Source organism: Diuraphis noxia, unplaced genomic scaffold (genome assembly GCF_037042655.1).
Source record: "Diuraphis noxia isolate RWA-SAM2 unplaced genomic scaffold, SU_Dnox_SAM2 contig0004, whole genome shotgun sequence".
NCBI classification, from domain to species: domain Eukaryota; kingdom Metazoa; phylum Arthropoda; class Insecta; order Hemiptera; family Aphididae; genus Diuraphis; species Diuraphis noxia.
The window spans coordinates 27,573,400-27,587,408 of record NW_028301714.1 but is presented as its reverse complement, the minus strand read 5'-3'; the positions used below and the strand labels follow the sequence as shown (position 1 = coordinate 27,587,408).

Genomic DNA, 14,009 nt, shown 5'->3' with positions numbered 1-14,009 from the left:
TTTTTGGTTTTCTTTATTTGTTTGTAAATTGTTATACTATGTATCAAAAATGTGAATTGTCGCATTTTATATATGAGATTGTATGCAGATAATAGAACTTACATAATATTGATAACATGCAACAATAGTAATATGCCCAGAAAATAGTTTCTTTTGAGCTGATGCCAAAAATCATATATATGTAGATACTATATAGATATTTATAGATAATATCTGCATAAATATGTTAAAAATATTAAAATTTAGAATTTTAGTATTTTTTTTTCAATGCTAGTAGTACTTATTTGGATACCATGTTGGTGAAATCAGAATTGACCCATCTTATTTTATTTTATATTTTATTGTATTATTAATATTTTATCTATTGCTAACTGTTACAGATAAGGGTATAGTTCCTAGTATGCGAGTAAATAGAAATATTGTAGTATATTATAAGCAGTACTATCTATTATTTATACTGTTATTTATAATCAATAATAATTCATATAAATATTATAATTAAACCAGGACAAATGATTTCAAACTAAAATTAACATACAATAACAATAACAGATATCATACCTCTGTACATGCATATTATTATAGAATAACCAATTTTGTGGAATGCACCATAAAATGTTAATAAATATTTACCACTCATAAAAAAATTACCACCTTTCAAGTATGGTAAGCTTGCCTTCTGGAAACCCCCAACAAATAAAAAAGACAGTTATTTACTCTAAAATTCCAATCCGTCTTTACTCTTTACCACACACTGTCCCACCAATGGGAAGTATACTTCGTGAAAATATTGTTATCAAAGCAAAGTATTTTATTTTACTTTTTGTTATATAATAGAAGGAATTAATTTTATTCAAAAACATTGTATTTATGTGTTTAACATATCTACATATCTACATCAAAATAACTAAAATTATTAGTCTGTTTAATTAACTAATTTCATCCAAGTTTGAAGAAGAAACATCCATAACAAAGAAAGTATAGCTTATTTATTTTTATGATTACTAGGAACTACTTATATAAGAAATCTGGTTTAAAAATATTTCAGTCTCTTGATACAGCGAAAATTATTTATCGACTATAATTGAATCAATACTAAAAAAATTTAATTTCGTGTGGCTATAAATAGCTCAAAAGTAGATTAAATATGTTTATCATAATTTTTACTATTTAGTTTGTAAAATTATTTATTAACATTTCATGACAGAACTAAACGTGATCTGCCGAACGTAAAATTTTCCATATTACACACACTTGTAAGACGGAGATAACACATACAGCTGGTATCAACAATATTAGTTAAAGGTATCATTGTATCAATAATCTTAATTTTAGAACGAAGTGATGAATGTATTGATTTTACAATGATGTGATTTTTTTGTGTCTGTGTACAGCATAACTAGTCGAAATAATGGTTCAATTTCAAACTTTGGGGGTGGTTTTCGATGTAAAAGTGAATATCCTTGGTGCATTATAGAGGTCAAAAGTAAACATTTTCCAACAGTTTTCAAAAAAATTAAGAAAAACAAAAAAAAAAATGGGAATTTTTACGCAAAACCAGTTTTCGACCAAACCCATTTTTTTAGATGGTTGTAATTCAAAAACTAATCACTGTAAATACTTGAAATTTTCACCAAATGTTTAGACTTTTTTGAGTAATTTATAGACCACTGGAATTATCGGTTTTTTTGAGAATTTTTTTTTTGAAGTGTCGGTAAAAAAATTTGAGATGACCAAAAAAACTTGAAAATTTAATACAAGGTTATGAGTTGTACTTATTGTAGCTAAAAAAAAATAAAAATCGTTAGTCACAATTTTTTTTTATAAGCGTTTATAGTTTAAATTTTTACGAAAACGCGAAAATTTGCAAGTAATTTTAAAGTTGAAAAATCATAAAAATTTTTGTGTTTATAACTAAGGATTAAAAATACACTAAGTTTTCCATAAGTATTCCTTCAAGTAGCTATAGAGAAAACTCGAAGCATCATTATACGAAAAATTTTAGGTGCGTTTGAATTTTAAATTTTTACGAAATAGCGTAATGATAACGATTTATCCTAAAACGATTTTAAACATTAGTTATTATTCAAAAAGTATAAATCGTAGATACTTGAAAATTTTACCAGTTATTTAGATTGGCATTTTCTTTACATGATTTAATTTTCAAAATGTTTTGACTTTTTTCGAGGTATTTATAGACAACTGAAATTTTCAATTTTTCTATACAAAAAATTATAAGAATACATATAGGCACAATTTTTTTTTTATTAGCATTTGAAGTTCAAATATTGACAAAAATTCTTTAAGATCATGAATATTTGCAAATTATTTTGAAGTTGAAAAATCATAAAAAATGTTGTGTTCATAACTAAGGATTAAAAATACAACACTAAGTTTTCCATAAGTATTCCTTCAAGTAGCTATAGAGAAAACACGAAGCATCATTATACGAAAAATTTTAGGTGCGTTTGAATTTTAAATTTTTATGAAATCAGGTATATGTATATAATTGTATATCTATGATAATATATTATTAATATAAGGTATTATGAATTATGATAACTACATGCAATGTTTTTGGAAAAATTGATTAAACATGCCTTATGCAAAATGCGTCCTAATTGAAAAATAAAATATTTGTATCAAAATAGAATATATGACAATATTTAAATATATCCTAGACTGCCAAATTATCTCCGTTCAAAATTGTTTTTCATATCCAATGATACCTGTTGCATTCAAATCTAACCTACCCTAGTCAGAGGTCCACCACACCACCTAAGGTACAGCAGAACGACATCCACTTACCCGCTTTTTTTTAGTACTATTATTTATATTTATAATGTATGTCTGAATAATTATTATCAGTTGCATAAATAAAAATGTTTTTCTAAAAACAGATTCTTATTAAATTTTCGCATTCGGAATTTTAAATTATATGATTTAGATAAATTTTTAATGATTTAGTTTGGGTTAATGGATTATGAGTGCTCTAAACATTATAATTTTTTAATATTTTAATATTTTTAACTAATAATAAGAAGCAGGTAAGCTACTTACTATTATAATAAAGTAGTTATAGTTTTCCAAACAAAAGCGGGAAAGTGGATGTCGCTCTGCTGTACAGTAGGTTACAAGTGGGTTACAGTCATGGATGGAATTAAATTTAAATCTAATGATATTATATCGATGTATACGCCATACGATTCTGAGCGAAGACGGTTTATCTGTCTAGGATATATTATAGATTATTAAAAATTTTCAAACCTTAGAATTAAAATACAATTTTTTTATGAATTTCTATCTAAGATAATTTGAACATTGCCGTAATTTTTACGTATTTAAACAAAATTTGAATTTTAAATGCTCATAAAATAAAATTGCGACAATCTATTTCTTTTATTTTTCAACTGCTATGGTAAAAATATATTGGGAGCTTTGTATTAAATTTTCAAATCTTAGATTTAAAAAGAAAAACTTTTATGAATTTCCATCAAAGATAATTTGAACATTGCCGTGATTTTTACGTATTAAGTCAATTTGAACTTCAAATGCTAATAAAAAAAAATTGTGCCTATGTATTTTTAATATTTTTTAACTGCTATTGTTACAATGTGTAAAAAGCCTTGTATTAAATTTTCAAGGCTCATAAAAATTTAATTTGAATTTTCAGTGGACTTTTTATTTGTGATAAAGTTTGAAAAACTTGTAAGGAATCTTGTATTCAACTTTCAAATCTTATATTTTAAAAGAAAATTTTTTATGAATTAGTGAATTTTTGTGATTTTTACGTATTTTGTCAAAATTCACACTTTGAATGCTTATAAAAAAAAAAAATGTGACTATGAAATACTTTTATTTTTTAACTGCTATTGTAACAATATGTTAAGAGCCTTGTATTAAATTTTCAAGCTTTTCTGTCTAACAAATAAATTATTATCGATATTAATTTTAAAAAAACTAATAATGATCGAAAATTTGAAATGCCTATGAATAGTTCAACTTAAGTCGAAATTTTTTGAAAATTGCATGGTGGATAGAATATACTTATATAAACATTAGGTGAAAATTTCATGTATCTATGGTCATTTGTTTTAAAGTTTAATCAAAAACCAAAATCGATTTTGTCGAAATCTGTGCGTAAAATTTCCCGTTTTTCCCTTAATTTTTTGTTTGTTTTTCTCGATTATTTAGTAAAGTATTAAGAATTTTTAACTTTTTACCCCCCAAAGTACCAACTAGATTCACTTTCTGATCGAACGAGGTACTGAAGTCACAAATTGAAGCACGTTTACTGCCCCAAAACGTGATGACAGACACACAAAAAAAAAACTACATCTCCCCCCATTAATTCTCTTTTGGGATAGCTTTGATGAGATATTTCTTTGATGTAAATAAAAATTAGTTTCCCATGCTTATAATTCAAAAATAATAAATATGATTATATTGTTATATTATTAAGAAAAATCTTTTCTTTAAATTCCGTTTCCTAACAAATTTGTCAAAAAAAAAAATTAAAACAGTTTAAATGACTTGTATTTTATTAAATTATACCATATAATTTTCCTTTTAGAGGGTTAATTTAGTATGTATGTAATGATAATGATAAATTGGTTACGCATTGTGTTTTATTATTTTCTTTATACTCGGCACTTGCATTGAATTTGACAGTTAAAATAAAGCTGCTAAAATATCATGTTGGCTTGCTTTACCAAGTTTTACATTGTATTGACATTAATGCCAGGGGTGTGTTTGTAGCATCACCAATACAAATTATCTCAACACTGTCAGATAACTTTCTTAATTCCTTTTTAATATGATTTTTAAATGTTTTTGTAATCAATTCTGCACAATGAATTTTAAATTTGGATATGATATATGTTTAGCACTTTAGCAGGACTATTAATAAAAATAGACTTGAAACTTAAACATTGAAACCAGATAACAATTCAGACCAAAAGTTACAGAGATTATGGTGAATAATTTATGTTTGTGAAACTGAAGGTAAAAAAATTTAAAGCTTATTACATAATTCTGTTAATCGAGTATATATTTAATTAATTACGTCATGCCAAACAATTTTTTTTTGTAAACAGCTGGTAACTTTTCAACAAATGAACATGGATTAACTTCAACTGCAACCAATTCTTCTCGATTTAAAAAGTCAAAAAACACCAAATGCTAAATCACAAAAATCAAAAAATTCCTCATTTAAATAAAATATAAATTTTAAAATAAAACATAAGCATAAATACGGTTAGGTTAGGTTAAGTGTGATAGTAACTACAAATCTATATCGAAATATTATTCTTTTAAATTTTAAATCATAAATGTGAAATTATAGTAAAATTGTGTTTATGATAATTAAGGTAAAACAAAGAAAAGTTTTTATACCTATATTTCGCTAAGTTTTTGTGTTCCAAACAATATTAAATCATTAGGTTTAGGAAATGAATATAACTATCATTGTATATTGTGTACTATAATATTAAATGAATAATCTCATCAAACAATCAGTGTAAAAAAATAATAAAGGGCTCTGCCGCAGTACATTTTTGTTATGAAATATTTTTTTTTCGATTACCACACCGTGTCCGTGATAAAACCTATACAATAGCTTAAAATTTGAAATGTGTATTTTAGTTTTTAGAAATGACTGGTTTAAAATATAAGTAATTGTACAAGTAATAGTTACTTCTAATATAACCATTTAGTTTTAAAAATATTTATTTTTTATACATACTTCATAATTTTGTATTATCTTAAGAGAAAATTTTATGGGTTTAGATTCTAATTTCTTAATTTTTTTCTGTAGGTCTTTTGAATCGTTCTAAAAATATAATAACAAAAGTTAAAAAAAATAGTTTAAATAATGTATGCATAACTTTATAATTACTTCATCTTTTGTCAAGACACAAATAGTATTATCATCTGTAAAAATAATGGAATCATTTCTTGAAGCATCAAATGTAATACAGTTAATTGGAAATGATCTATTTATTAACTCTTTAGGCGGGTTTAAAAATAATTGTTCTGAAAAGTCAGTGTATTCTCGTTTACTTAAATTATATTCAACAACCTGAAAAAATTAAATGACGTATAATCACATTTATATTATTTTGATGGCCAACTGTACAACTAATTACATTTCGATTTGCATAAGCTATTACAAGGTTTTCAGTCGTAGGATGAATCTTCATGCTTGTTGGAGAACAATGATATTTTGGTAGAGTACAATAATGCTAGAACCAAAAAATTAGCTTACTACAAATAATTAAGCTGGGTATTTTATTCTTACCTTTCCTTCACTAAACACAACAATATTGCTTTTTCTATCAGCTGCGACAACGTATTTACTCCATTTAGACACTTCCAATAAATGTATTAAATCTTTGAAATCTGTTAACGATAAGGAAATAAGTAATAAATAATATATAATTATAATTTTAAGCGAGAAAATCTTGCTTACAGGGAGTAGTATCAATGCAATATTTAGTAGATAAATCAAACTTGTGAGACATCTCTAAACAAACCAAGGTATTTTCATGTTTTGTAGCAAACCATAAGTATTTGCTATCAGATGAAAATGCCAAGTGAGTAGAAACATCACACTCAACTGGTTGAATGCCTGTCTTTATAATCATTGGTTCACAGGTGACAGAATCCTAAGTAGTAACATAATAAAATATTAAATGGAACTTGAAACTGTTATTAATCTTAAAATAATATATGTGATTCACAAATACCACAATCAAACTGAATATTTTAAGTTTCTCTTCAGTTGAATAAACAACCCATGTGCCATCAGGTGAGATTGCTGAACATCGTACATAGTCATTTTTTGAATATTTGATGGTTAACAGTTTAGATAATTTGTTTTCATATTTATGTTTATCCCCCAAATACCAAACATCTAAATGACTCAGATGTAACATCAAAACATAGCGAGCTTCTGTTGCTAGAGATATAGTTGACTGAAACATAGATAATAATTTTATATTAATTTAAAGCAACACATATATTTAACTTGTTTAGTTAAAGAAAAATAATAACAGGCATCAATGGAGGGTATTTAACCATATGTTTTGGAGGATAGCTGCTCACTGATAAGTATCCATCAATACCTATAAAATAATAAAAATTATTCTTAATAAGGTGTAGTATAAAGATTAATATAAAATAATTACCTCCTGAAAATAATTTTCCTTTAAAATAAACTAATGACCGTACTTCTACTGTATGTGCCACTAGTTGTACACTTCTTACCCATTTGTTACATTCAACACTCATATCAGATTTCATAGATATTAGCTCATAACAAACAATAAGTGGATCAACACCTAAAAATAATAAATGTTATATCAATGAATTATAAATTAACACTATTTAATATTCTTAATAATTATAGGAACAGATAGGTAGCATACTGAGTAATAAATATGTAAATTATATTTGAGCATTTAATTAAACTTAATATTACATAACTATTACTTACATTAAATTTGATTGGTTATAAATAGTGTTTAAACTTTTGCAAATATTTAAGAACTTCTATTAATTTACTACAAAATAAAAATGAATATAGTGAAAAAAACTATTTAGGAAGCCAATAGTATACTACTATGAAAGTTTGAACAGCTATGAGATGTTTTAATAATTTTTAAAAACAAATTTTTATTAAGTTATAGATTTTAAATCAAAAACAACAATTTTCACATGTTATTATCATTATAAAAACACAATTCATTTTCAGCATTTGAACAAGTAAATATATAAATTATATTTTTATGATATTAAGTAGTATAAGTGCAAACTATAAACTGCTCTTTAAATTATATAAATAAATACTAACCACTACAGTAAACTTTGGTTTGTGATTCATCTAAACATACTGTAAGTGCTTTTGATTTCAGTGCTTGGTAATTGGCTATGTTTGTGCCTTTATTTCCATCCCAAAAACATAATTTACCACTAAGACATAATATTAAGATCAAAAAACTGAAAAATAACATAATTTTATAAACCATTAAAAATTATTTTTACCGGGAATCAGCACTTATGATTGTGAAATCATTGGTGACTGCTATTGATGACACGATTGTCTCAGTTTGACCAGTTGGAAGTTTGTGTAGAGCATGACCACTTCTTCGGCTGTAAATACGTAAAGCATTTATGGAACCTGTGACCAGCCATTCACCACTTGAATCCCATGAAATACAATTTATCTTACCTATGAAATAATATTTTTTAACATAAAATAAACAAGTTATTTTAATATACAATTTTAATACCTTCTTGTTTGTCCATTAATCTATCATAAGTTAAACTGTCTGATGTTATTTCAAATATATTTATATAACCATCTTGAGTTCCAGCCTATATTAATACATTGATCAAAAAAAAAAAAAAAAATTCAAGTTTTATTTAAAATGTTAACTTACGGCTAAACGTCCACTACTTTTATGGATTGCTATACACCAACATGATCCGGATGTTACAGTTTTGTTATACTGGAACACAAACATGATAAATGAAAAAATCTCAAGACAATAAATTATTAGTAAATTTGCGTTACTACCACCCACCAAAGGCGAAAGACTGTACAAGTCGTGTTCCGTAACAGTGCCATTTGCACTACAGCTGAACAACCTACCGTTGTACCATGCGAGACCCTCGACACTACTGTCACATATCAATACCCTATCGATGTGTGGCTTGTAGGAGACGTCCCATATTTCAATTGATGCATTAGACCTGTAGACCAAAATGATCAGAGATCAATTGGTGACGAAAAAACATAAATTGTCATATACCTACCTTCCTACCGCTACTTTTTGAGTGTCATTTTCGGCGACCATGCATTGGATCGACAATAGTTCAGGTGAAAAAAAATTCACCCTATGGACGTCCAACAAACCCATTACAATGATGGTTGCGACTGAATGAATCAAAATGAACGAATCTGTCGAATGACCGGATCGCGAATAATGTACTAAAAATATTCGGTTAAATCAAATATCGATCTTCAGTCTTTTGGCAGTTTTTAAATATATGTTCATGGTTATTGGTTTTTAACATGGCTTAAGATAAACAGGTTACGAAACGCAGCTGTGATTATTGAGGCTCTAGTCTGTCAATTCTCGGATACCAGCGAGAATGATACCCAGCGCTCCATGCGGTATTATTTAGCTTTATTTATAATTTTCCATGATACTTTTTGATTTTGCCATGTATTTTAGTTTTAACTTACCCAGTAAACAACACAATATTTTAAGATTTTTTTTTATGTTTTACATAAATAAACAATTACAATATATAAATATAACACGTATAAATGATAATAAAAAACATTTATTAGGTAACACATTTTTTAAACATTTATTAACCTAACTGGATACAAGTTTTGAAAGTTTCTTTTTGGCTCTATTAATTTTATTTGATTTTTGATTTTCAAAATATAATTTCACATTAATTCTAATTGTATTAGGTAATCATAATATGTGATTTCAATAGAACGTACCGAGATTTGGGTACTACCATTACCAGACTCCCATGTTGATGTAATATCACTAGGTTTAAAGTGGTTTGCACAAACTCTTGAATTCCTGTTTAAAGGACACCCAATAATATTTTCCCAAACATTCATCATGTTTTTAGGAACACCAAATTTAGATGCAGCACTTTTACTACACCCAGGAACACAACACTTGTTGGAAACCATATTGGAATAAAGAAAAATAGTTGTAAAGTGTACAAAATAAACTACTAAAAAGTAAAACGATGAAAAATGGAAATTGGTGCAACACTACAAAAGCAAATTATTGAATATTGTATGGTAATCTTTATTCTAAATCCCAAACATCATGACAAATAATATATAATTTGTCATTCCAAATATCCATTATCCAATAATGAAAATTCGCGGGTAAATGTTTAAAGATAACATTGATAATAAATAAAATTGTTTTTGGCCGCAGGAACGCTAGCTACTATTCTCACACAGGCCATCAGTTGTTTATATAAGAGAATCTTTGGGCATCATTTCTGTTGTATAGTTTTAATGGGTAGTTTCGTAACCTGTTTATCTTAAGCCATGCTATTATATGCATGATGCGCCATATTTGGTACACAATAAACTTTACATTATAACTTCCAAACTTTTAACTTTAAATTTTTTTTATTATTTTTCCCATAATCAGGGGAAAATTTTAATGAAGTAGATTTTTTCCAGTCAAAAATAAAAAATCATGCAGAAAGGGGTTAACTATAATTTACTAAACAAAAATATTGATATTTAAAAAAATTGTAAAAAATCAGCAATTTGACTTAAATAAGTGTTATTTCCATAGACATTTTTCTGAAAATTATATTTACAAATTGGCTTATATTTTCAGTATTAAAAAATAAAAATAAAAAATGTAGCGCAAGTGTTCATGAATTATATTTAAAAAAATTTTTTTTTAAATATTGATTAGAACAAAAGTTATTTCATTTGTCAGATCTCCGTGGGACACCCCATGATAAGTCGATTAACTCATTATTATTGGGTGTGTGGTGGTGATGAGGTGTGTACAAGATATAAGGCCGATTGTGACGAGATCTAGCATTTGGCCTGTTTTTGGAGCTCCATGGCAGCAGGTATCAAACTATATAAGTATTCGGCACGGGTTTTTTCCGCTGGGTGCGTCTGCAGCACGAATTAAGATATAAAATAAAATATATTTATATCATTATATTTCAATTTTTATTGATTGAGTGTTAATATAGTTATATAATAATACTTGTAATATTAAAACTTACCAAATTTGATTGGCTGTTTCTTGTAGATAACACTTCACGAAAAAAGTTTGCCTGGTCAAACCACACAAGTTTTGGATAATAAATATCGTCTGTTCCACTTCCACTTTTCCTACTTTTTTCTATTTTAGCCAGTTCGTTCCGATAAACATCCTTTATATTTTTTATTTTGGCTTTTAGTTGCTTTTCGTCCATTCCTTCTACCAATCCTTGACTCTCAAGTTCTGAATAGAAGCTTTTAAATATTTCATCTTTTAATTTTATGTTGCAGTAGTCCTTGTGCTTAATGTTCCAAAGTAATGGATATTTTTCATACATTTAAAAAAAATCAATTATATTATTACTGTTCCACTTCATACTTACAAAACTCAAACTTTAAATATTAACCACAGATAACTTATAACCAAATTATTAAACAGTATGTATACAACTTGTGACATGCGCGAATACGAGACTCTACTAGCCGTAGTGTAATCGGACCGGTCACTACACGCTTAGTCGCGCGCGACTTAGTTCGCTGGTAAGAAGCGAGTAAATTCGCCCAATGTAATCCACCCATAAGTTTATTATCAAAATTGGTTTAGAATAGGTTTTTTTATATTTATAGTTCTTTACAAAAATATCAAAACATTTAGTTATTGGCACCATTGTTGAGGTTATTGGCACTCTCATCATTAGTTATTGGCACCCACTAAAATTATATGACAAATTATGTTTTAATTCTTTAGAGACTACTAGAAACTTAGTTATTAACTATTTTTTTGTTAAGAAAAAATATCTACAGGTATATAGGTATTGATAAATTATTGTACTTACCATTAAATTATGTTCTTTGAACAATAATGTATAATTATCTTAAAAATATATTACAGATCCTCATAATACTTAGATACTACCTATGCAGTGGTTGTTATAAATTGAATCACATACCAAATAGGTATTTTATAGTAAGCCAGAATTATTACCTACCCCATATTAGGTATATATTGTATAGTGATTACAATACTAAACTGTCTACAACTATTTTTTTTAACGATTCCAGTTAGTGTTAGTGTATTACCTCTAGACAGGTAATAAAATTTACGAAAATAATTTCACATTTATAATGATTAAGTAGTAGGTCCTATGCAAAGTGTGCAACAATTTTTGTAACAATTAAAAAAATATAAATCACTATTATTATTTAACATAATTTTTATAATAAATAAAAACAACAAAAGTATACCTAGTTAATAAAACAAATTTAAGCACCAAATAGGTAGTTAGGTTCTTGGTAGAACTTTAAATAGTATAATAATAATAAAAACATGAAAATCTTTTCAAAATTAGGTTATATAAAGAAAACAAGAAAATAATGTTTTCAAGAATAATCAAAACAAACTAAATAGGTATAAAAAAAATCTTATGCAAGTTAATCAGTATCAAAACATTAAAATAAAACTTAGTTAACAATTACCGATTTTTCACAACTTTGGCAAATAAAAAGTGTTTCATCACTACTGAGATCACAAAATGAATCATAGTTGGCACATTTTTGGTGGAATTTATCACAGCAAAAATTACATTCAATACCCAAGTTTGATTGTTCTATGTCAGTATTACATAATTTAAAACATCCTGTTTTAATAATGCAACTGTTATAGATATTGCTACAAGGGTTTGGTGAACTTGGTAGTTCATCTATAATATTATATGAATTCTTAAATTGTAAAGTTTCTAAATTAATAGTTTGACTAGTCACTGTTTCTGGTTTATAATTTCTACTTAAATCTGAAAATAAATTTTTTACAATATTTCTTTTATTTGTCTTTTTTGGTTTTGTTTCTTTCAATATTTTGTTTTCTTCCCTAGTTTTCTTTCTCATTTCTTTTTCTTCTTCAATAGACCGTTTCTTTTTTTCTTTATTTTCATATAAGTTTTTCCAATTATCTGATGTTATTACATATGGTACCCTTTCTGTTATTCTTGTACCTTTTCTTTCAGGAGTCACAGGCCAAATCAAACATGACTCAATTGGTGATATTTCTAACTTTTTTAGAATTATATGATTTTTATTGTTTTTTATTAGGGTGTCCGGGTGGTTAATTGGAATCCCTAAAATTTCTTTTTCTAATTCCACTTCAGAAGAACTTGTTGTAACAATAGCAGAGTTTGACTGATCTGCATTAGATTTTTCTTTTTTAAAGTTCAAGGTCTACTTCGCTGTTCTGTTGATTACCTTTTAATTGTTCATAAATTCTGTATAAAATAAAAAATTCTTCAGATTGATTTTCTGTTTCAACAATGTTCTCAATATTATTAAATTTTTCTATCGTTTCAATGCCAATAATATCAGAAAATTCTTTAAGATTTAAATTGTTGATATTATTGGCAATGTTAATTCTCTAAGCGGACACAATGTTAAGCAAAAGCAAAGAGTCCCGACCTTATCTTTTCTACATCATGTCTTGGGCATTATAGAATAAGATGTATGCTCCGCTAGCAATATTTGATAAGCGTGAGGTGAGCAGGGTTCTCAAACACGTCCATAAAACTAAATTTAGCAATAAAACTCTATTCACCGGAAAATAGCACAGTTTTCCGAAAAAAAAATAATAATTTAACAATAGAACACATATTTGGCAAATTTAAAAAAATACTTACAATTCCGTCGACCGTCACCACTTTTTAAGTGGTATGCAAATTTTCGCAATGAAGTGTAGATTTTGAATATGCAATCAGAACGCGGTGAGACAGCCCGGAAAATGTCAGGAGCTTACGAAAGCCCGGCCGCAACTTTTGAAATACGCGGCAGCCGAAACTACAAACGGCTGGATTTAGAAATTTTTAAAAAATACTTACTTTCATTTTACCGAGCTCTAGTAGCCAGTGTCTATGTTTGACTTGTTTGAGGTCTATTTTACAATAGTACCTACAAATTTAATTCTAATAACGTATTTTTTATTTTTTGTTATACGTTATTGTACCTAATTATAAAATATATAATGTGAGTGTCAAAAACTCAAAAGTAAAATATTGGTTACATTCTAATTGTGCAGTACTAGCGTTCCAAATATAAGTACGAAAAAATAATGAATATAGTAATTAAATTATTCCACAACACAATTATTAGTTATTATTTATGTACATACTGCTATAGATATTGAAATATTGAATTATGGTAATTAGAGTATATAATTAATGTTTAATTCCAATTTGTGAACTTAATAACA

At 26.8% G+C, this 14,009-nt stretch overlaps 1 protein-coding gene across 1 annotated transcript; it reads right to left on the bottom strand.

The window, feature by feature from the left end:
- Positions 1-5,032: 5,032 nt before the first annotated feature.
- l(3)72Dn (UTP4 small subunit processome component l(3)72Dn) lies at positions 5,033-9,118 on the bottom strand. Its single transcript, XM_015521400.2, has 15 exons — positions 8,818-9,118; positions 8,586-8,754; positions 8,442-8,510; positions 8,292-8,376; positions 8,044-8,230; positions 7,853-7,971; positions 7,188-7,340; positions 7,054-7,124; positions 6,747-6,974; positions 6,470-6,665; positions 6,299-6,399; positions 6,147-6,242; positions 5,897-6,079; positions 5,744-5,830; positions 5,033-5,181 (listed from the first exon to the last, which is right to left on the bottom strand). The coding sequence occupies exons 1-15, from the start codon at positions 8,919-8,921 to the stop codon at positions 5,062-5,064; spliced, it is 1,968 nt and encodes a 655-aa protein (XP_015376886.2). The 5' UTR covers positions 8,922-9,118; the 3' UTR covers positions 5,033-5,061.
- Positions 9,119-14,009: the final 4,891 nt, after the last annotated feature.